The sequence below is a fragment of the Magallana gigas genome, chromosome 6 (genome assembly GCF_963853765.1).
Source record: "Magallana gigas chromosome 6, xbMagGiga1.1, whole genome shotgun sequence".
Classification (NCBI taxonomy): Eukaryota; Metazoa; Mollusca; class Bivalvia; order Ostreida; family Ostreidae; genus Magallana; species Magallana gigas.
In genome coordinates, this window is record NC_088858.1 from 939,533 (window position 1) to 960,366 (window position 20,834).

A 20,834-nucleotide genomic window follows, 5' to 3' on the forward strand; every position below is an offset into this window, starting at 1 on the left:
GATATTATAAACATTTCTAAAGAAGAAATAGTATCCCTGAAGTTGATAAGATGTATCACCGGATATTTTCCTTCCGCCAATTTATTTTCAGTTTTATTGACTCAACAACCTGTTGTTTACACATGGCTGACAGTAAAATGTCTGTGTGGTATGTTTAGTGTAACTTCACAGATTGAGATCAGAATCTAGTGCAAAAATCAGAAAGATGTCTAGCGGAAAAGTGCCAACTGGAGCCAAACCTAAACAGGTAAGTGCATTCTACCATCTTACGCTTTCCGGGCGTTTATTTTATTTTTTTTAGTAATTTGATATTTTACTTGTCCGGAAAAATTAATTAAATATATACCTCGTTAAAAAAGCAAGGAAAACGTCAGATATTTCTGACTACATCCTACCTAGTTTTTTTTTCTTTTGTTATCGCAAGGAATCTTTGTGGTTAAGCAGTAAAAGAATTTTATTGATTGAATATTTGCTGTTTTGATTCCTGTCCAGACACTTTAATGTCACAAATTGAGACTATACTCTAGTCTGTCCCTAGATATTTATCGTTATCATTCAGGTCTGCTGCAAATAAAAAAATCCCTGTATACATCCCATTATATTTTTTAGCAGTGTATTGAAACCTGATAAGCTAAAGGGGGCATTTCAACAAAGAAATCTCGAAATTTTTCATACTTTTGAATGAACATTATTTGAATCCTGAGGTATTTATAAATATCAAGTAATCAAGCAAATTAAATGCAAATAAAGGATATCTTCGGGACAGATTATAGACGGAGATGAATGTCATAGAATTAACAATTGAATTTTTTACATGATGACTTGTATTGTTTTTCTTGACGTAGCGGACTCAGAATTCATCTTGACATACGCTATCGAATAAACCTGAGCATTAAAGCTGATCTGATAACATTTTTGAAACAATAATTAAAATGGCATAAATACAGGAACATTAGCTGCAGAACTGTAGCTCTCCGGGAAAAAAAAATATTGACAGATCGGAGAGCTACAGGGCCACCCATTGAAAAAATTGTATATTTATTGGGCAGAAAAACGTGCGCTAGTTTTCGACTGATTTACCTTATTTATACGCAAATTCTGTGATAACAATTAATACCATTAAATTCTTCATGCAATTTACTACTGATATCGTCTGTTCACTTGCCTCAGATAGTCTTTTAAACACCATCACCAGTCCCGTAAATTCATGTGGTGCACTTTGTTTACATGTAAAAATGGCAACTCTCGATCTCGATGTAAATTCAACATACTTTATTTTCCGAGGTCGGTAGCGTGTTTCGATGAAAGTCTTGACCACATACCTGATCTTAAATGATTATTTCCCAGAATAGAAATCATTTAGATGGCATTGCGAATATACCCTTGTCCTTGTAGGCTGGTTCACAGACAAGAGGTTCCAGTCAAGCAGTTGTTCCTCGGGGTAGGGGTGCAGGGCGAGGCACAGGAAGGGGCGCAGGAAGTAAGGCCGTGGTTCCTATGGGAAGTCGACAGATAGCTATGACGAAGGATTCAGAGGGAATGCTTGTTCCTGAAGGTGTGCCTTCTTTATGCTAAAATTTTGTTTTAAAATCATTACAAAGATTTTATTATAGATTAAACCTTTTACTGTTGTATGAATATGTATTGCCGCATCCTCACAATGTCAGGGGTCCTAAGTCCACTCATGGCCACGACCATGAGTGGACTAAGGACCCCTGACATTGTGAGGATGGTATTGCCGTAGTAAGAATAGAATAAAAAGTTATGGGATTCAACATTGTTTAGTAGAAATGGAAAATAATTAATTAATAACGCATTTTTGCATTCTATTAAATTCTCTGGTATAATTTGGTTTTGAGAGTTGGATTATTTTTACTTTATTTAGGATACACAATGAGAAAAATTGAGCCAGCCAAGAACTATGATGTTGTGTCCTTTGCTCGAGCAATGAATGAGGACTTCGCTCCTCGTCTGAAAAAACTCTTTGATCCGGAAACAGAAGCAGCGCTGGAAGCCCAGAGAACAGGTAAATACCAGGTAACAGAGAACAGGTAACGACCAATCAACGAAAAACAGGTAACGATCAATCAACAGAGAACAGGTAACAACCAATCAACAGAGAACAGGTAACAACCAATCAACAAAGAACAGGTAACGACCAATCAACCGAGAACAGGTAACAACCAATCAACAACTGAAAAACATCTGTGAGGCGAGCCTTATATGTGTGATTATTACGGGCCGCCAGGAGGCGGTCCGTTATTTGATACACATTTAAAAATTGTTACTGCGTTTCTGCGGGATAGTTTTTTTTAATGAATTAATATTATGCTCATTTTTATTAATTTAAAGTAAATTTGCATGTAGAAATATGTTTTATGCCTTTTAAAAATATTACATATTTTTTAGTTTTGCTCCTAAATGAAAAGTTAGTCATAGACTGTCTTGTCAGACGCGTTTTTATCGAGACTAAAATCTATTCGGAAAATTTCGGAGTTTTCCATTGTATCGGGATCGGTATACGGGACATATTACTAAAGACCTGAAATACTAAAGACCTGAATGACATGAACTTTTATATAAATGATGTATTTGAATTTCTATGTGCTGCGTCAAATAAAATGACTTTGTGTGTGAATTTATTACCGGGTATATTGCCATGTGCTTTGTGGTAGAAAATTATCATGAAATGACATCCATATCATTTTTTACGCAAAAATATGAAAAAAAAACGGAAAATTTGTATGGACCTGAAAATTTGTGCTAACCTGATTTATTTTTTAATTCTTTTGAAATAACAATGATTATCTTTATAAACTGTAGTGTAGATAAGATTTATAATTCCATTTAGGTAAAAAATTATCAAACTCTATTCTTAATAATAATAGTAACATGTTAAAATTCCCAATTGGTGTGTTGAAAATATATAGTACATGTAATTAAAATTAAAATCTACATTTAAAATTAGTACAACCAACTCGTTATTTTCTTTGTGGTGTGTTTTTATGTAAACAACCAATGATGATTCATACAACAATTATATTTTTGCGGCCCATTTGACGCTTGCGTCAATATTATTTCTTGTTCTTAATGAAATACTACTATATTTGCAAGTCTCTTGGTATATTGAGCGAACTGGTTATAAAGCAGGGTGTACTGTTATTTTACAGGCATTTACATCGGGTGGAGATGTCCAGAGTTCAAGCATGACTGTCAGCGAGTCAACAAAATGTCTAAGTGTTTTTGTGGACACTTGCTGGGGGAACATGATAATTACACAGGTAATTACCATTTGACAAATAGGAGGAAAATAAAACAATATACTTATTTGATGATTGTATAATTTACTCTTTGGTAAGTAATATCCCTGGAAGCAGCATACAGTCATAGAGTTAAGAGTCTGCTGTATCTTTCTTTAATCAAAATGAATGTACAATTTATTTCAAATCCAGGATGCAATATTGAGTCAATCTGATTCTGTTACAGGTAAGAGTATCCGCGTTCCATGTAAGCAGGGAGGCTGTAAGTGTAAAGCCTTCGCCTGGATTCCCTCCAGACCGGAGGATGTCGGGGAGTTTTGGTTCCAGAGGAGGCGGGATTTTGATCCCAGCACCTGGCGAGCTAAGTGTCGCTGTAAACACACCCACGAGGAGCACGACCCCGTGATGAGGCGATGCAAGACCAGAGGTTAGACAGCTCGGTTTTGATTTAGATATACTTCCAAAATTGACATTATCAGAATTGCATCAATTTTCAAAGTGGAGGCACAAGGGGCCAACTGGCTATTATACTATTTCGGCTGTAGATAAATATGAAAAAATTACATAAAATAATTATTCATTTCATTTGTTGCTACAAGCTAGAATAAAGATAATATTTATTTACTGGCTTCGATTATCTCTTGTCTGCTATGAGCTTGTATAAATAATTTATTTATTTAAATTCTATCTCCAACTATCTCTCGTCTGTGTGCAGGATGTGGATGCGGATTGTTTGACTCTAACTTCCTGTGCGCAGCATGTGATAAACACTGGGAGCAACACGAGACGTTCTTTGAAACGGAGGACGAAAGAAGACAAAATGGTCTCCCTGTTGGTATGTTAATGAACTCATTATATATTATATATATATGTCGGTGTGTTGTACTGATTATATATTATATATATTATTTACATTTTCCAGTGTCTTTGCCTGTGATAACACTACGTATCGATTTTGTACTATATAACCCATAATACAAATGACGCCAAATTGAGGCGCCAGCGGGGTTTGCTTATTTATATTTAAATATTTAATCATACGATGGCTTAAAATTATATAAATATAAGTAATAAGGAATCATTCTTTGAATATTATTAGGTGATAATTTTGGTCGTGCGTGATCAAATCTATCATATAGCGCTTCAGGCTTTATTGGATTTGATAACGCCCCGACCAAAATTATTACCTCATAATACTCAAAGAATGATTCCTTATTCCTTATATATGTCTGTATGTTGAACTGATTATATATTTGATTTCAGAGATATTTTTCAAGTTTATATATTAAGAACATTCAATTGAAAATGGTTGAGCAGCATATGCATTATGCTTATAATACATGTATTTATGTTCCCGGCCTGTTAGTATGTTGACTTGATTATACCCAGTAATTGTATATACTACATTGAAAAGGATTGAACTGCAGGCAATATGTCTATATATGTTTGTAATTGTATCAGTCATGCTTGTTATTTGTGATGCCTGAAAGGGCCTTAATTTGGAAATAGATTCTATCTGTCTATACCTTTTCACTCCTATCATATATTTTATTGTATGTCTATTAAAAAAGTCATCACTTAACTCTGTGCAAAACTGATAAAGGTTCAATCTTGAAATACAAAATCTTTAATTTAGTGAGCGACGTCAGTTGATATCACCTTTGTATTTAATTTTATACCTTGATAAATGACTTATTAATAATTTACTTTGATGTTTTTAGGAGAAATGTACATACCGTTCGCGGAGATGCCAAATTTACGTAACATCGCCCTGACCGGTGACGAGTACGATGACACTGCTTACCTGGCTCTCACCCAGGGGGAGGGCTCCATTCCCCAGTCTAACAGACCCGTGGGTAATGAGGCCGCAGTCAACTTTGGAGGTGGACCCAAAAGTGGGTTCAAACCAGTGTACGACTGAAAAAACCCATCCCAGCAGAATCTATTTATTGACATCTTTGTTTATTTTGTTCAAGTTGTTTGAAAAGCAGACACAGTGTGGTTGGTTGAACTGTTTACATTAGTTCAAATTTATGTTTTTTTATATACATGTCCATTTATACATTATTGATGATGTTATGATGAAAGTGCATTTTTGCTGATTCTGACAGACGAAGATTGCATGTAGTTGTGATAATATAATTATTTTAAGAAGAATAATTTTTTCACATAAATTGTTATGTTTTCAAATTTTATCTTAGTTGCACACAATGATATTGTTTTACTGTTCATTAGTTACCTACTAGTATTTTACTACATCGGGTGGCATTTAAAGTGGCCCATGGTTTACTGTAAACAACTATTATTCACGACGACTTTAAATTATTTTCGCGATTTACCTGAGATGAACTGGTTCGCGGAGACTATTTTTCGTGGCCAAGTCCCATCCACACCTGTTTTGATATTACAACTATATGGCAAAAACTGGTATGTGACAAGAAATATTCGCAACAATGAGGCTCCCGAAATTTCTTGTACACGAATAAAAGTTGGTTTGCAGTAATTGCAGTGACTATTCTTTAAAACTATATAATTTCCTGCAAACTTTAAAGTTAAAATGTTTTGAAATTTACTCTACTACATATAATTGACAAATCACTCTTAGAAATTTAAGGTAGATCTGATGAATCATTTTGTGATCAAATGTGATTCTTTAAATGTGATGAAACTTGATCTCTTTATGGAAAAACCTGTCATTTTGATTGTTTACAATCAGTTAAATATTAAGGAGAAAAAATACAGACTACCAACAAGAATTGCCAACCAAACACCCGTCACATTGATGCTCTTGTGCATGCTTGATATGGATAGTCCTACTGAGGTTTCATTAACTATCTATATTGTTGTTTTGTTTTTTTTATGTTTTTATTTACTTAGATGCATATGAGGTATGCATTGTTATTCAGTTAGTGTTTTTAAATTGGTGCTTATTTGGTACATTTCCCAACTTTTTGTTTTAAAAGTACTTTAATGATAGATTACTACATTTTGTATTTATAAGTGTTTGCTCAATTTTGCTTTTAAATGTGCAAAATGATTTTGTTTTTCTTTGATCCTTTATCTGCACATGCAATATATATGTATATGCTGTTCAAAGTCTTTACTTTAATGATATTCAGATTAAAAATTCCGCTCATTTGAACATTTAATTATCTTATCTAATTAAGAGTACATCCTCCATGTAAGAAAACTTTTATATAAAACGCTAGTTGTAATGAAAAATTTAATAATTGCTATACAAGGTATTTTTTAAAAGTTGTATATTTCATATTTATCATATTTTTTACTTTTTTTTATTAAATTATTTGTTTTACTGAATTACATTGTACAATATGTATATCAAACTCCATTTCATATTATGAATGAATATATACAATTGCACTTTTCAAGTTACAGCCTTCATTGTATTAAAATAAAATGTAAAAAATATATATTTGGAATCTTATATATGTGAAAGTGTAGTAATTAATTGCATTTTTTTATGTGTATATTATTTAATTATACATATTATAATTTAAGTTAAAGTTAATTCTTAATTATTATAGATAGCTTAATCACCTTATAGTTACCGGTGTAGCAATAAAGTCGGGATATATTTTTTTTCAAATTGATCATATAGAGATTAGATATGATTATCTTTCAAATGAGTAGTGTATGAGCTCTAGGTCATATATATGAGGTTCCTGCATAGATATATCAGCCTTACATTGATACTCAAAATAAAGCCCAATTAACGTACATATTATGAGCTGACTTATTGTTTAAAAATCATTAATAATCTAAATTAATTAGAGGTAACATATACAACATAATTGAACATATACAGCTAGCTGATTAATTGTAATTATAGAGGTCAGACTCATATAAATATTAACAATATTAAATGAATTCTTATAAGATTGTCTTAATTTATCTAAAACTTGTGTTTTTTCTACTATGGTAAATAAAATATGTGAGTATCAAGTGTGTATCTATCAAAGTAAAAATATCTTCTCTTAATTAGATAGATCATATCAAAGCCCATTGAGCCCATTTTCGAAGGTAATTTAACAAAATATTTTTTTTCGCGAATAAACATGAAACTTTCGCGAGGAAACGTGTTACTTCGCGAATAAACGAGAACATTTCACGAATAAACGCATTAGTTTCGCGAATAAACGCAAAACATTCATATAACTATTGTCATTTCATACAAGAACCCTTATGAAGAACAATGATTGAAAACAAACAGATTTTAGTTTTAAATGAATACTTATTATTCATCATTATTTTTTTATTCTATTTAAACAAAATTATCTTGCTTATATATAGATATAAATAAATCTGATAAAACTTATAAAACTGTTAGATGTTTCAAAAAGATTAGGAGGTAGAGCATCATTTTTCATTTGTACGCCGACCCTGTGTTCGGACAGGTATTCATTAATAATCTTTTTTTCTAAAATTAATATAAATTCAAACGTGGGAAATCTTTAAAATCTTAGTACTGATTTTCAACCTACATATGTGAAAAATTTAGAGGACGAATTTACGTTTTCTAAATTTGAACAAAAGCTTAAAAAATTTATAGAAAACCGACAAACTAGTAATTAATTTATGTTGCGGCGATATAACATAATATAACGTTTTGAACAATGATATCCTTTCACTTTTACATTGATATTTGATAAGCCTTTTAATTCGAATTAAAGTTGTTATTATGAAAATATGTCGATGCCTCATTTTCTATAATACAGCGCTCATGAGAATAGTTATGTCCTTTGAAAATCAGTACTAATTATATATATAAGATTTTAAAGATTTCCCACGTTTGAATTTATATCAATATGTATCAAGTTTTATTAGATTTATTTATACCATTGTATGTAAAAGATTATTTTGTTTTATTTAAAACTAAAATGTGTTTCCAGTCATTGTATGAAATGACAATATTTATAATTAATGTTTCGCGTTTATTCGCGTTCATTCGCGAAACTAACGCGTTTTTTCGCGAAGCTAACGCGTTATATCGCGAAAGTAACGCGTTTATTTGCAAAAATTTCGCGTTTATTAGCGATTTTTTTTTACCTTCGAAAATGGGCTTTCGTCAGTACGATCACATATCCATTATAATCACTTGATAACATCTAATTCTTTGGCATTTAAATTATATCAGGGAACGATCAATTCCAATTCCTGGACTAAGAAAATTTATGGCATCCTAGACAATTTGGGATTCTCAAACATTAGTAATTATAAAAGCACAATCCAACACCTTTTACCAAACATAAAGCAAAGAATCATTGACCAATGTATCCAAGAGCAATCATCAAAAATTTTTAGTTCAGAAAAACTTTCATTTTTTCAAAAATTATATATGAGAAAAAGAAGTCCTTATATGTTGATATACTCAGGAAAAGATCTGAGAGATCCTCTATTAGTAGAATAAGATTAAGTGCACATAAACTTGCAATAGAAAGTGGTAGATATAATGCCACAATTAGGAATGAAAGATATTGTAATGCTTGTAAAACTGGTGCAATTGAAGATGAAACTCATTTTCTTTTTCAATGTAAAGCCTATTCTCATCTAAGGAACAGCTATTTTAGTAATTTTTATAAGATAAGTAAAATAAATATTGCCAATAACTTGGACAAAGAAAGATACATTTTACATGTATGTTTAAATAGTGAAATACATACTATTTTAAATATTACTGTTAAATTCATTAATGACTGCTTTGAACACAGATGTCAATTAGTCTAAGGAAATGTTAAACTGATCTATATAGATCAGTAAAAATATATATACTGTACATGCAACTATTGTAAACATACAATGATGTTCTTATATATTCATTGGGCCTTTGCCAATTATTGTAATTGTGTTTGTGCCAATAAAATATTTGTATTTGTATTTGTATTTGTATCCATTATATAATTTTATAATAGTTTTTATATCTCAAACTCGTGTGCTTAATTGCAGTACCTATAAATCGCAACATTTCTTGAGTTCATTTGTTAATATTTTTGACTTGGACAAAACCCAGTTTATCATAGACAAAAAAAGCGTGATATTATACTTTAATAAAATTGCTCGAATTAAAATGGGTCGAATTATCAATAATTTAAAATTTACTTTCACTTTCGACTGCGCATGCGTCGATGATTCGACGCTCAGCAAAAACATGTAAACACTTTGAAGTTAATTCTTGGAATTTCCTCACACAAGGCCTTCTCGTGAGTAGTGCATTTCATACGGGCGGCAAGTTTTTTAAATGGACGATGCAGATGCAGCTATGCATTATGAAAGTAACAGCTTGAGATAAACACAGACTGCATATCAGATCACGCGATATTTTGGAACTGCACGAAGCAACTATCATTTTGTTTTTACATGCATGTGTAACTTTAGAAAAATTTTATACCCAAATCTATGCAAATTGTATTTAGAAAATAATATGGTATATTAAACAAGCTAATTTTCTTTTTATATGGCTGATTAAATGTCAGATCATTTCATAATTGTGATCCAGCTTACGTTAACACTATTTATAGTCTCTTTGGTAAGCTGTTTTACCTCTGGGATAGGGGCAGACCAGGATTCAAACCAAGGCGTGCCCCTGTTTGTCACATATTTCCTTCCATTAATGCTTTTGACTCTCTACAGAGACTTAAATAATAGAGATAGGAAACTCTGCCATTAGTGCGTTTTGTTGTTTAAAAAAGTTACGAGACCAACCTTACTTTGAGAACTACATATTAGTAAATTGATATGTTGATATTTAATCAAAAGTATATTGTTTTTATGAAAGATGTGCATAGGATTTAGATGTTTTTTAAACAAAAAATTGAAAAATAAGATTAAAGAAAATTTATAGGCCAGCTATAAAACATCGGCAAAATCATGGTCGATGGGTAGCCAGCTGCTACCTAAAATTCCTCTTTTAATATTGTTTATAAGTCATAAACTCATGAAAATATAATATTTTGAATGTTTTGGTAATAGGATTTGGCTGTTTATATTTCGATGTATTTGTTTATTAGAAAGATATACTGATTTAAACTAAGAATACTTTACAATAGGGACCGGGATATTTCGATCAGTTGTGCCAATCTCTGTTATTCATGTCTCACTCTGCTCTCTATTATTATCATCCCATATATTCTTTATCCAAGTAAGAGTCGCAATATTACACCAACTGTGGGTTTTTTTTTCAGATTCTGAACATGTTGTGTTTAGACCAGTTAAAAACCAAAGACGATGACGAGACAGGTAATGGGGACCTGAATCCCTCTCCTGCAATTAATCTTCCTGTAAACTTAGAAACTGGTAATACTCATCTCTCCAGTAATGTTGAAAACGAGCTCAGTTTGTCAGCACAAGATGCCACAATAGACAGCCAAAGTTCATGTAAATCTGAATCTGTGGAGGGTGTTGTTCAGCCTGGCCAGGTGTGTAGTGTAACAGAGAGTGATGAAAACTCGTTCGTACCTGGACTTGAGTCAGGTGTCGAGTCTGAGGAACCTCATAACCCTTCACATCACCAACACTTTACAGAAAATACACATATTGAGGGGTCTCAACATTGTGTGAAATCAGAGGGGGGACATAATTGCAATAAATCGGACGAGAAACGTAGTTTGTCTGTAAACCAACAAATGTCAGAGTCATCAGGAGATATTTCACCTGAGCTCCAGCAATCAAATAAGTTGAGGGGAAGTATCTCACCTGTTGTAAAACAACCGGAGGAGTCAGGGAATGATTCATCCATCATTCACCCACCACATCATCAACAGAATGAGAGCCCCTTGTCACAGTTTACCTGTGGAGACTTGGTGTGGGTCAAGTTGATGAACACACCTTGGTGGCCAGCAAAGGTAAGCCTACCTTGTAATCAGGTGAAGTCATTCTCAATCTCAATCTGTATTGCAATGTTAAGTCATAGTTATTCTGTTCATGGAAAAGATAATATGAATTCTTAATTAAAAGTTACTTTTTTGAGAAAGTGATTTATAATAATGAAATATTCTTCATTAGGTGGATGGAGTGCAAGAGACAGGAAATAAACATTTCATCAGAGTGGAATTTTTCAATGAAAATGCCATGTAAGTTGTTCCTTTGTCATCTATTTCTTTTCTACAGGTACTTTTTAGGTTAAACTCCAAACAACATAGTTCCTGATATTACCCAAAGCATTGTCATGGCAAACAATATTTGCATATTAAGTGATTAAGATAGCTTTTTTTCATTTGCAATAAAAAAAAAAAAATTGTAAATTTAAATTCTCTCACTGACAGAATACTCGTTGAACATGAAGATTTACTTTAATATTTTGAAAGACTGTGTTTAAAATTCACTCTGCAAAAAACATTGTATGATTGAGGCCAAAAATATTCCTGTATGAGAGGTGTATACATGTTATAAGAATTCTATTGGATACAAAAAAAAAAAATGTTTGAGGTGTTTCAGGAAACAATTTCACAATAGTCTGTTAGAGTGTAGGTAGTGTTTTTACAGTGGGGGAGAGAGTTACAAGGGTTTCCTGGCTATGCTCTCGGTCTCCTGTTACATTTCCTGTTTCATATTAATAATTATTTATACATTCTTTCTTTTGGTAGAGAGTTTATTAAAGATTCCAAGAAAATCAAAATGTTTGAGTGTCCAGAGAAGGAAACCTTCATCAAAAAAGGTAGGTTATTTTAAAACTTGAAGAATTTGTTAGAAACTTGCAATTTCATCTCCATCTAAGACACGTTTTCTAATATTTTTTTCTAAAAGTTACTTGGTTTTTGAAGATTTTATATACAGATTTAACCAAAAATTTAACAAATTAGGATTTAAATTTTAACAAAAAATTTAATATCTTTCTGACTATATCTTTTTCATTTTAGTAGATACTTTTTTTAATGATTCAGAAGTGTCTTTTATGTACTTATAGTGACATATTGGTTTTCTTTGAAAGAAAATGAAAAATTGATCAATAATCTTTCAAAAGAGAAACTTTTATGGTCTGTTATCATCCTTGAATTTATTTAAAAAATAAACAATATTTTCTTGTCTTTTGTTTTATATTTTTAAAACAGTTGATATATTGATTTCTATTCTACAAACATAAGTTCACTCTTATAATTTTTCAGGCATGCAAAATAAATCAAAAGACCGAGCAGCTTTATTCAGTGAAGCATACAAATTGGCTGTTGGTGATATATCAGATGGGGCAAAAGTAGAACAATCGCCTTGTGATGGAAAAGGCTCAAATGGACTCTACAAATCTGTAATGGACTCTTCAGTACAATCCTCCAGTGATGGGAAGGGTTGCACAGATATCTCTGGCGAGGTGCTAATATCTTCACAGAACTCTTCAGTTGATAGTAGTGGCCCAGAGAGGAACTTGTGTGACAACCAGAGTTCTACATCTTTAAGTGAAAATCAGAAATTTAAGGAAGTGTCACTGACAGCCGTCAAAAGAAAACGACAAAACAGTAACAAAGGTGCCATCAGTAGCAAGAAAAGGAAAGTTCAGGATACGAGTGACACAAAAGTGAACCAGTCAAATCTGCCAGCGACAGAGGACCAGTCAATTCAGTCGACCAAGCGAAGAGGAAGAGGACGGCCACCATTGTGTAAAAGCAGTGGTAACGGAGTACCAAATGTAAAAAGTGTTAAAACAAAAGACAAACAACAAAGGATTACGAAAGCTGTGTCAAGGAAAACTCAATTAGCCAAGGAAAGAAATGATTCTCGGCAAGGACAGAGAAATGTAGGGAAAACAAAGAGCCGTAAACTTCCCAACAATATGTCAAGAACCAAGAAGAAGCATCAAGAGAAAATGGAGACCATGAAGGAGATTGAGGAGGAAAGGACAGAGGAACTGTACGGAGGGACGGATACCGGATACTCCGAGTCGAGCTCTCCCATACCCTACAGAGACGACATATCCGAGTCGAGCTCTCCCATACCCTACAGAGACGACGTATCCGAGTCAAGCTCTCCCATACCCTACAGAGAGGACATAGACTTGGGTATGTGTCTCAGTGAACAGACTAACTGTAATCTACAGCAGAGATCTTGTGTCTCAGAGAAAACTCGTCTACGCAAGTCAGAGACTATGGACTGTGACCCCAAACCACTAGTCAAGTTTAAGAGAAAGAAGTCCACTGAATCAAAGGCAAAGGATCAAGACTCATTACCGTCCTTATGTAATCGTAGTATACGCAGGAAAGGACGTCCTCAAAAACCATCGAAGAAAATGAAAAACAAGAAGAAAAACAGGCACAAGAAAAATAGCACTACTGAGGAAGATGACCACAATGCTGACAAAGAAATAAATGATAATGTTGACTCTGTGTACACCGAGGCTAGTTCTCCAATACCATACGGAGGTCATGTGGATTCTGAGGGGATTTCAAATCATGGAAGAAATGCTGTAAGTGTTCTAGAAGACTCTTTGTATCTGCCCACCCCTACACGCTCTTTTATCAACTCAGAAGCTGTTCAGTCAAATTGTGACGCTGAAACCAATCAACTCAATGGCTGTGCCAGGGAAGAAATCAGCAGGTACCATCATACTTAATGGAATGTGTAATCAATTCTAGATGCAAAAATGTAACCCTCCCCATTTTATTGGGATGTGGAGGGGGTGAAAGATCAAGAAATTATCTGAGAGAGAATTAGATTTACGGGAATTTTTTAAGAATTCTAGTTGTTATAATGTAATCTGGCTGGGAGTTGGTGAAAACATTGGACGTATTGAACCTACTGAATTATAACAGGATACTAACTGATATTGTGTGCATGTTATTCATCATAAAGAAAGGGCTATATTGTTTGGTTGTCAAACACTTTGTTGGTTTTTTGTAGGGAAGGCTTTGACCCAAATCTTGACGTGGATGACTGCTATGGGAGTGATTCCGACGATGAAGATCTGCCTGATGTCTTGACCCCCTCCAGACAAGGTAACCACAAAGGTCAAAGGTCACTCCTTGATAAAATTAAATGTCAATCGATACTCTGTGTCAGAATTAAATGTCAATCCAAAAAATTCACTCTGCATATTTCTCAGAAAAGGACACTAAAAACCAACTTTTATATGATATTTTTATGCGAGAATTATCATGAGGTTTGTGAGAGCCTCATCTTTGCACAAAATTCTCATTCTGAACAAGTCTTTGTTTTATGGTCGTTATTACAATTTATTTGACATTTTACTGCAGCTGTAATACAGGAGAAGGACATTGTTTATGTATGAACCTATTTGACATTTTACAGCAGCTGTAAACATATTTGACATTTTACAGCAGCTGTAAACATATGTACCATTTTACAGCAGCTGTAAACCTATTTGACATTTTACAGAGCTGTAAACTTATTTGACATTTTACAGCAGCTGTAAACTTATTTGACATTTTACAGCAGCTGTAAACTTATTTGACATTTTACAGCAGCTGTAAACATATTTGACATTTTACAGCAGCTGTAAACATATTTGAAATTTTACAGCAGCTGTAAACATATTTGAAATTTTATAGCAGCTGTAAACCTATTTGACATTTTACAGCAGCTGTAAACCTATTTGACATTTTACAGCAGCTGTAAACCTATTTGATATTTTACAGCAGCTGTAATACAGGAGAAGGACATTGTTTGGCTGAAGTGGAAGGGCTGTCCTGTCTGGCCCGCCATTGTAAGTACTCAAGGCTTTAGAAACAGTTAGTTTTTATTTACTGGCCCGCCATTGTGAGTAAACTGAACTCATTGTGAAGTACTTAAAACTAGATTTTTCATTTACTTGTGTTCCATTGTAAGTATTTGTGTCACAATCCTTTATTGTTCCTTTACTGGCCTGCCATTGTAAGTTCCCCAGTCTCCTAGAGGCGATCTTAGAACAGTAAAAAAGGGTGGTATATGTCTTTTGTTGCTTTGCTAAAGAATAAATGGATGGGATCAATTTACTAACAATGCACCACAATGGATCTAAGACTGGTCGCTTAACTGTGTCCCTGATTAACAGAGCACGTCTCTACTACATTTCTTACAATCATGGTGATGTTGCAAATGTTCTTTTTAATACTTGGTCAATTTTTGCTGCAGGTCAAAAGACTACACAGGAAAAAGAAAAGGATTCTGAAAGTGTCCCTGTTGGTTGTTGAACCTCACAGATACATCCCCAAAAAGTACTGAACCAAGTAGAAAATATCACCATTATAAAGCAAATCAGATATGTAAAGCTTGTAATAAATGACTGACAGATATTACTTTTAAGAAATGGTACAATTTTTGACCACTAATTTACTATCGGTTAAATATCTTGTACTGAAGATTCATTTAAATTTGTTGGAGCCAATTTTCAATGTCGGCATTTTTACATATTTATCAGGACATACCCGAAAACATGTAATTTCTTGAATAAGATTTTACAGTTAATATTCCATGTACAAGAAAACACATGAAATACAAGAAAATTGAGTCACTAAAAATTCTTGAGATTGCAATTTATTTTATGATAAAAACCATTTGTTTTAGGTTCACCATGAATTACAACCCTAGGTCAATCCTGCCGTACAACTCCAAGGAATCGGACATCTTCATGGTGAGTTCTACACACATCTACATTGTACAACGTTCCTTGTTCGGTGCTTACTTAAGGGCAGTACAGCTTTTCAGCATAAAAATTTGTTTATTAATATTTTTTTACATTAAACATTAAACTAGTATCAAGACAATACCCTGAGAAATGTTTGTATTAAGATCAGTAAAAAGACGGAAGATTTTTCACCATATCATTTTATATAAGTACGGGGTAAGCAAGTAGCTCTTTTCACAGTGTGTATTAATATATATCAGAAATTTGTGTACCATTGGTTTCAAATCTACGAGAAAGGAAAGGGTAGATATTGCATGTGTAAATATTTCGTCGAAATAAAAGAGAAATTATGTGAGTATAGGAGGTTTCTTTTCTTGGAGCAGGGTTACAGTCTGGAGTGGTTATATTTTGTGTGTGTACTAATCACTTGTCTTACTGAAACACAGATTCTTATGTAAAGGATGATTATGAGAAGTAAGGAGGGGGGGGGGGGGGGGTTGAGGGATATTGTTTGTACATGTACAGGTATTAGTAAACAATCAAATGAGACCTTTATATGAATATCAATTGTTTCATCTCAAGAAGCAGAGCTACAGTCTTGAGGGGGGAGATATAATGTCTATATTAATTTATGGATGATTATTTGAATACCGATGATTTTTTTTCCAGGAGCAGGGCTACAGCCTTGAGGGGGAGGGGCGCCAGAGGTTCACCAAGGCCGTGGACCTGATCCACAGCTACATGACGCGGAAGATCCTGGGGACCCTCAAAAAGGAGGACGTGGAGTTCATGGAATGTCTGGGAGGTCAGGACAATGCCCAAACATTCCACAATGTTTTATGATTGAAGTCTTCTGATAGCTAACATTTGAAAGGAATATTAAGGATGAATTATCAAATAAACCCAAAATTGACTCATTATAGATAGTAATCTTTGCTTTTGACATAGATACCTGTCAAACAACAGTCTTGAACAAATGTATTGAGGCAGTGATGCATCAACTTTTCTGTTGACAAAATATTTTATATGCACTATTTGTTTGATAAATTTCCATGCTTACATTTTTGTTACCTGTATGATTATAATCGTGCTGACACTCTGACAGTTACATTATAATCTTGCTGACACTCTGACAGTTACATTATAATCTTGCTGACAGTTACATTATAATCTTGCTGACACTCTGACAGTTAGGTGAATATACCTCTACAGCTAACCAGATTGCACTGCTTTGTTTTGACAGACTTTCCGGAGGTGGGTGAGAGTTCCCCTCTCTCCTCACCGGTCACTGACCAGGAGGCCCTGCCCCCCTCCCCTCTGCCATCAGAGGCCAGCGAGGGCAGCCAGGAAGACAGTCTGGTGTGTGTGGGGGTGGAAGAGCCAAAGTCAGACCCAGAGATTGCCAAAAGGTACTCAGAGTTTGGTATTGGTTGAAAAGTGTATTATATTACATGTATTAACGTTTGATGTTATTTGTTAATGGGAAATTTCCATTTGTTTTGATAAAAATGCTTGAAATAAATTTAAGCTCATGTATAAAGGCCACTGTGCCTCACTTGAATTTCAATTATCACACAAATTTTGTATTAAATTCATAACTGAAATTATCATGAATACAACACTCACTTGAATTTGACTTTTAAGAAATTTACAGGGTAATGTAAACTTCAGCTTAAAACTATTTAGAATTTTATACAGTTGAAATTAGCTGATGTTTTCTAAAATTACCAACTCCAGAAATTCATGTGAGAAAATTTCAACCGAAACTTAATTGAGTGAATTTCATGTGGAGATTTGTGTAAATGCTCCCATCACATCAATTTTATGTGATGTGTAATTGGCTGTGTACAGAATGTTACCCAAAGATTTGTGCGACGAACATGTATTATCTTATTGCAACTTTAATATAGCGGTATCTCTTATATTTAGGTATGAGAAGATTAAAGAAAGGAATGAAGCGTTAGTGGAGTTTTTGAAGACCAACGAAGTCAAGGTGTGTATTTTAATTCAACAAAGATCTACATGTATGTATCAATTGCTCCAAATGAAATCAAATGAAGATTGTTTTGTAACTTCATATACCGGTACTATCACTGAGTGATTTATTGCATTGGGTTGTGTTTACAGGATTATCTTTTGGATATTCTGAGAGAAAAGAAGAAGAGTGAGAAACATACCACTTACAAGTTTGGTCTGTCCAAGGCAAGGGACGCGCTGAAGAATCCGGGATTTGGACCCATCGCTGATGAAAGCCAAGTAAGTGTAGAGTTGTACTCTCTTTGACTATGTTGTTATAAGCTCATGGACCCATCGCTGATGAAAACTAGGTCAATGTTGGAATCATATGATGGTCAACAAGTACAGTATACCAAAGTCAGCAATGTACCTCTCTAGGCCAGGTATCGAATTAAGAATCTCATATCAGTGTACTTACATGTACATAAAGTTGCTACAAAAAACGCAAAACCCAACCAGCTGGTTTTAAAAACCAACAGGTAGTAATTCCATAAAAGCAAAACTTATTTTGGAAAGGAAAACCGGAAAATTAACACATATTGTCAAGCAGAAAACAAAGTTATAATGTTGTGCACTCTCCTGTTTTTTGCAGCAGGAGGACGTTCTATTTACCATGGTGAACTGGTACAAACAAGAGACAAAACCGTCTCCCAAAGAACTCCCAGATGTGAACTATGTACTGGACGTCTGGGTCCCTGAGGTATGTCTCATACTATAGACCAATAAATGGGGATTTTTTACCAAGTCAAATACTGTAGATTCCTGATTTTTTTACGCGTGTACTTAATTTCACAATTTATATCATTTTGCATCAAACTGCAAGAATTTAGAATCATGACTTACAAATTTTTATCATATTTTCAATTTACATCCTTCAGAAAAATAAAAACTAGATTCTAAAATTTACAGGATATATTTCTGTGATTTTATGTGAATATTAATTACTCATGTTTAATTTGGAATCAACAGTATTCATACAAAGAAGTTTTACAAATGTTATACAATGTTTATGATTTATTGATTCACAAGATTGTACAATTGCTATTTTATTGACTTTAGGGAATTGTGTACGCCTTGATAAAGATGAAGAAGTACTCTCGTAAGAAGGCGTGGGAACAGTTTGAGAAGGGTGTGTTCATGACGAAGCGCGAAAAGGCTGAGGTTCACGAGTCTCTACTTGAGAGCGCCTCGAGGATTTCCCCGGAAGACAGACAGAGGTATGAGGAAAACCTCCGCCACAGAATGGACCTCATCTCTCACCTCAGTGGACTCCAAAATGTCATCTTCTGAACCTCACCTTGGTGGAATCCAAAATGTCATCTTCTGACCTCTCACCTCAGCAGTCTCCAGAATGTCATCTTTTTACCTCATTAGACTTCAAAACCTTTGGATAAAAAAAACTACCATTAACTGAATGGAAGTCCAAAAAATAGAGACTATCAACAAAGGATGACTATTGGAAAATTTCTTCTCAATCTCAATCTTCTCAATCAGATTTTTGACTAGTATGACTTTTTGACAAGAATTTTTATTGTTTATGTGTACAGCTCAGTGATTAAACTCCTGTACTTATTGCTTCAGCAGGTAACTAGAACGAGTGTTCATGTACTTAAAATAATCGATTTTTTGCCACTTATGTAAATCTGATTGAATCATTGAGTCAAATTGTTTTACTTAGAATTTCAGTTTCAGACCTTATAAGCATTTGATCAATGTGTAATCATATTTGATTGGTGAAATGAGGAAACTTTACCCCTCATCATTATTTTCAGTGAGATTCGCCTGTAGTCTTGGTTTGTCCATTGTTATGTTGTAAGGAGTCACTAATCTTGAATGTTGAAATCTCTGGCTTGTTTGAATATTCCTGCCGTCAATATGACCATTTTTTCATCATTGTGTCTTATGTTTCCGAAAGAATGATGTTAAACATACTAGTCTATGATAAGATATATTGGTTGTACATACTGAATCAATACCGGTAGTTCTTTCAAAGAAGTTAAGACACCATATTCAACTTTAAGCAAGATCTTCAGATTTATATTCTTGTAAAGAAGCCATGATAAATGTACTTGCTTTGCTCAATTACTTGGCAGATGAAATGTACCCAGTTCCTTTTAAAAAAGTGTAAAAGAGTGTATTTACATATTAATGTTGTGGTGTGTCTGTGATAATTTAAGAGTGCGAGAAGCTTAAGGCATTAAACAGATATATACAGTGTGTTTATTGTAGGACACAAGTGAGAAAGGAGTTGTTTTGTAATGAACTCTAGGGTGAATTAAGCATTATATTGACATTTATTCAAAGAATAGAAGTGCAAAATAAACAATTTGCCACAAATTATGTAAACTTAATTTGTAATATGTACAAATTTGTAATATATTCCTAAATGATGATTTCCCAATTGTGATTTTACATTCTCATATTTTAACCTGTGGTTTTTTTTTTCATATTTTATAAATCCGCAATAAAGGAAATAAACAATGTATATCTTCTTGTTTTTCACTACAACTGGTCAGTAGATGGCGCTTCACTTCACTCGGTGTAGACAAGTTGTACAATGGTACGGTCAGCTATTTTCGCAATGATTCAAATTATCATGGATTTTTTCTTTCACATCATAAAAAATTTGATTCACAGAAATTACATGATTGTCTAGTATAGCATGTAATACACAGAAATTATGTCTGGTATAGTTTGCAAGTAGAAACTTATTTTTCACTTTCAAAGAGTGACTAATGCAAATAAGAGGCGACACCATTTTCACAAAATCTTGTAACATATAGAAAAAATCCATCTTGCGCCAATATCCTGTGAACAATATTCACATGCAAAGACATTCCAAAGAAGAGCCGAGGAATTTGGCATCTCACTGTAGTCTGCGAGATCTATTTACAGGTGTACCTTGGAGCGAGTTCACCCCAAAATTAATTTTTGTAATTTACCGTCATTTGAGAATTAGCTCTTAACTTATCATCAATGAGTTTGCTTAACTG

The 20,834-nt window shown here is 33.6% G+C and overlaps 2 protein-coding genes across 5 annotated transcripts; both read left to right on the plus strand.

Moving 5' to 3' along the window:
- Positions 1 to 88: 88 nt before the first annotated feature.
- LOC105332237 (protein FAM221B) lies at positions 89 to 7,009 on the plus strand. The gene is made up of 7 exons (XM_011434768.4): positions 89 to 247; positions 1,396 to 1,555; positions 1,886 to 2,026; positions 3,171 to 3,281; positions 3,487 to 3,687; positions 3,976 to 4,095; positions 4,982 to 7,009. The coding sequence occupies exons 1-7, from the start codon at positions 206 to 208 to the stop codon at positions 5,179 to 5,181; spliced, it is 975 nt and encodes a 324-aa protein (XP_011433070.3). The 5' UTR covers positions 89 to 205; the 3' UTR covers positions 5,182 to 7,009.
- Positions 7,010 to 9,386: 2,377 nt separating this feature from the next.
- On the plus strand, positions 9,387 to 20,323 carry LOC105332235 (PWWP domain-containing DNA repair factor 3B). Of its 4 annotated transcripts, XM_066088166.1 has the most exons (16): positions 9,509 to 9,550; positions 10,460 to 11,119; positions 11,280 to 11,347; positions 11,861 to 11,931; positions 12,380 to 13,799; positions 14,103 to 14,197; positions 14,858 to 14,925; positions 15,333 to 15,415; positions 15,765 to 15,831; positions 16,495 to 16,630; positions 17,069 to 17,234; positions 17,755 to 17,818; positions 17,953 to 18,081; positions 18,434 to 18,541; positions 18,901 to 19,111; positions 19,149 to 20,323. In XM_066088166.1, exons 1-16 carry the CDS (start codon positions 9,524 to 9,526, stop codon positions 19,166 to 19,168), a joined length of 3,393 nt encoding a protein of 1,130 aa, XP_065944238.1. In that variant the 5' UTR covers positions 9,509 to 9,523; the 3' UTR covers positions 19,169 to 20,323. The 4 variants fall into 4 exon arrangements, with proteins under 4 accessions (XP_019924463.3, XP_065944238.1, XP_065944237.1 ...); XM_020068904.3 differs by lacking the exon at positions 9,509 to 9,550 and adding an exon at positions 9,387 to 9,478 and having other exon boundaries at positions 18,901 to 20,323; XM_066088165.1 differs by having other exon boundaries at positions 18,901 to 20,323.
- Positions 20,324 to 20,834: the final 511 nt, after the last annotated feature.

Excerpts from the sequence above, each read along its gene's own strand:
- LOC105332237 (XM_011434768.4), top strand. The coding sequence starts at position 206 with ATGTCTAGCGGAAAAGTGCCAACTGGAGCCAAACCTAAACAG. Across the intron at positions 248-1,395 it reads CTGGAGCCAAACCTAAACAG|GCTGGTTCACAGACAAGAGG; the intron begins GTAAGTGCATTC and ends TTGTCCTTGTAG. Across the intron at positions 4,096-4,981 it reads ACAAAATGGTCTCCCTGTTG|GAGAAATGTACATACCGTTC; the intron begins GTATGTTAATGA and ends TGATGTTTTTAG.
- LOC105332235 (XM_020068904.3), top strand. The coding sequence starts at position 9,404 with ATGATTCGACGCTCAGCAAAAACATGTAAACACTTTGAAGTTAATTCT. Across the intron at positions 14,926-15,332 it reads GTCCTGTCTGGCCCGCCATT|GTCAAAAGACTACACAGGAA; the intron begins GTAAGTACTCAA and ends TTTTTGCTGCAG. Across the intron at positions 18,542-18,900 it reads TGGACGTCTGGGTCCCTGAG|GGAATTGTGTACGCCTTGAT; the intron begins GTATGTCTCATA and ends TATTGACTTTAG.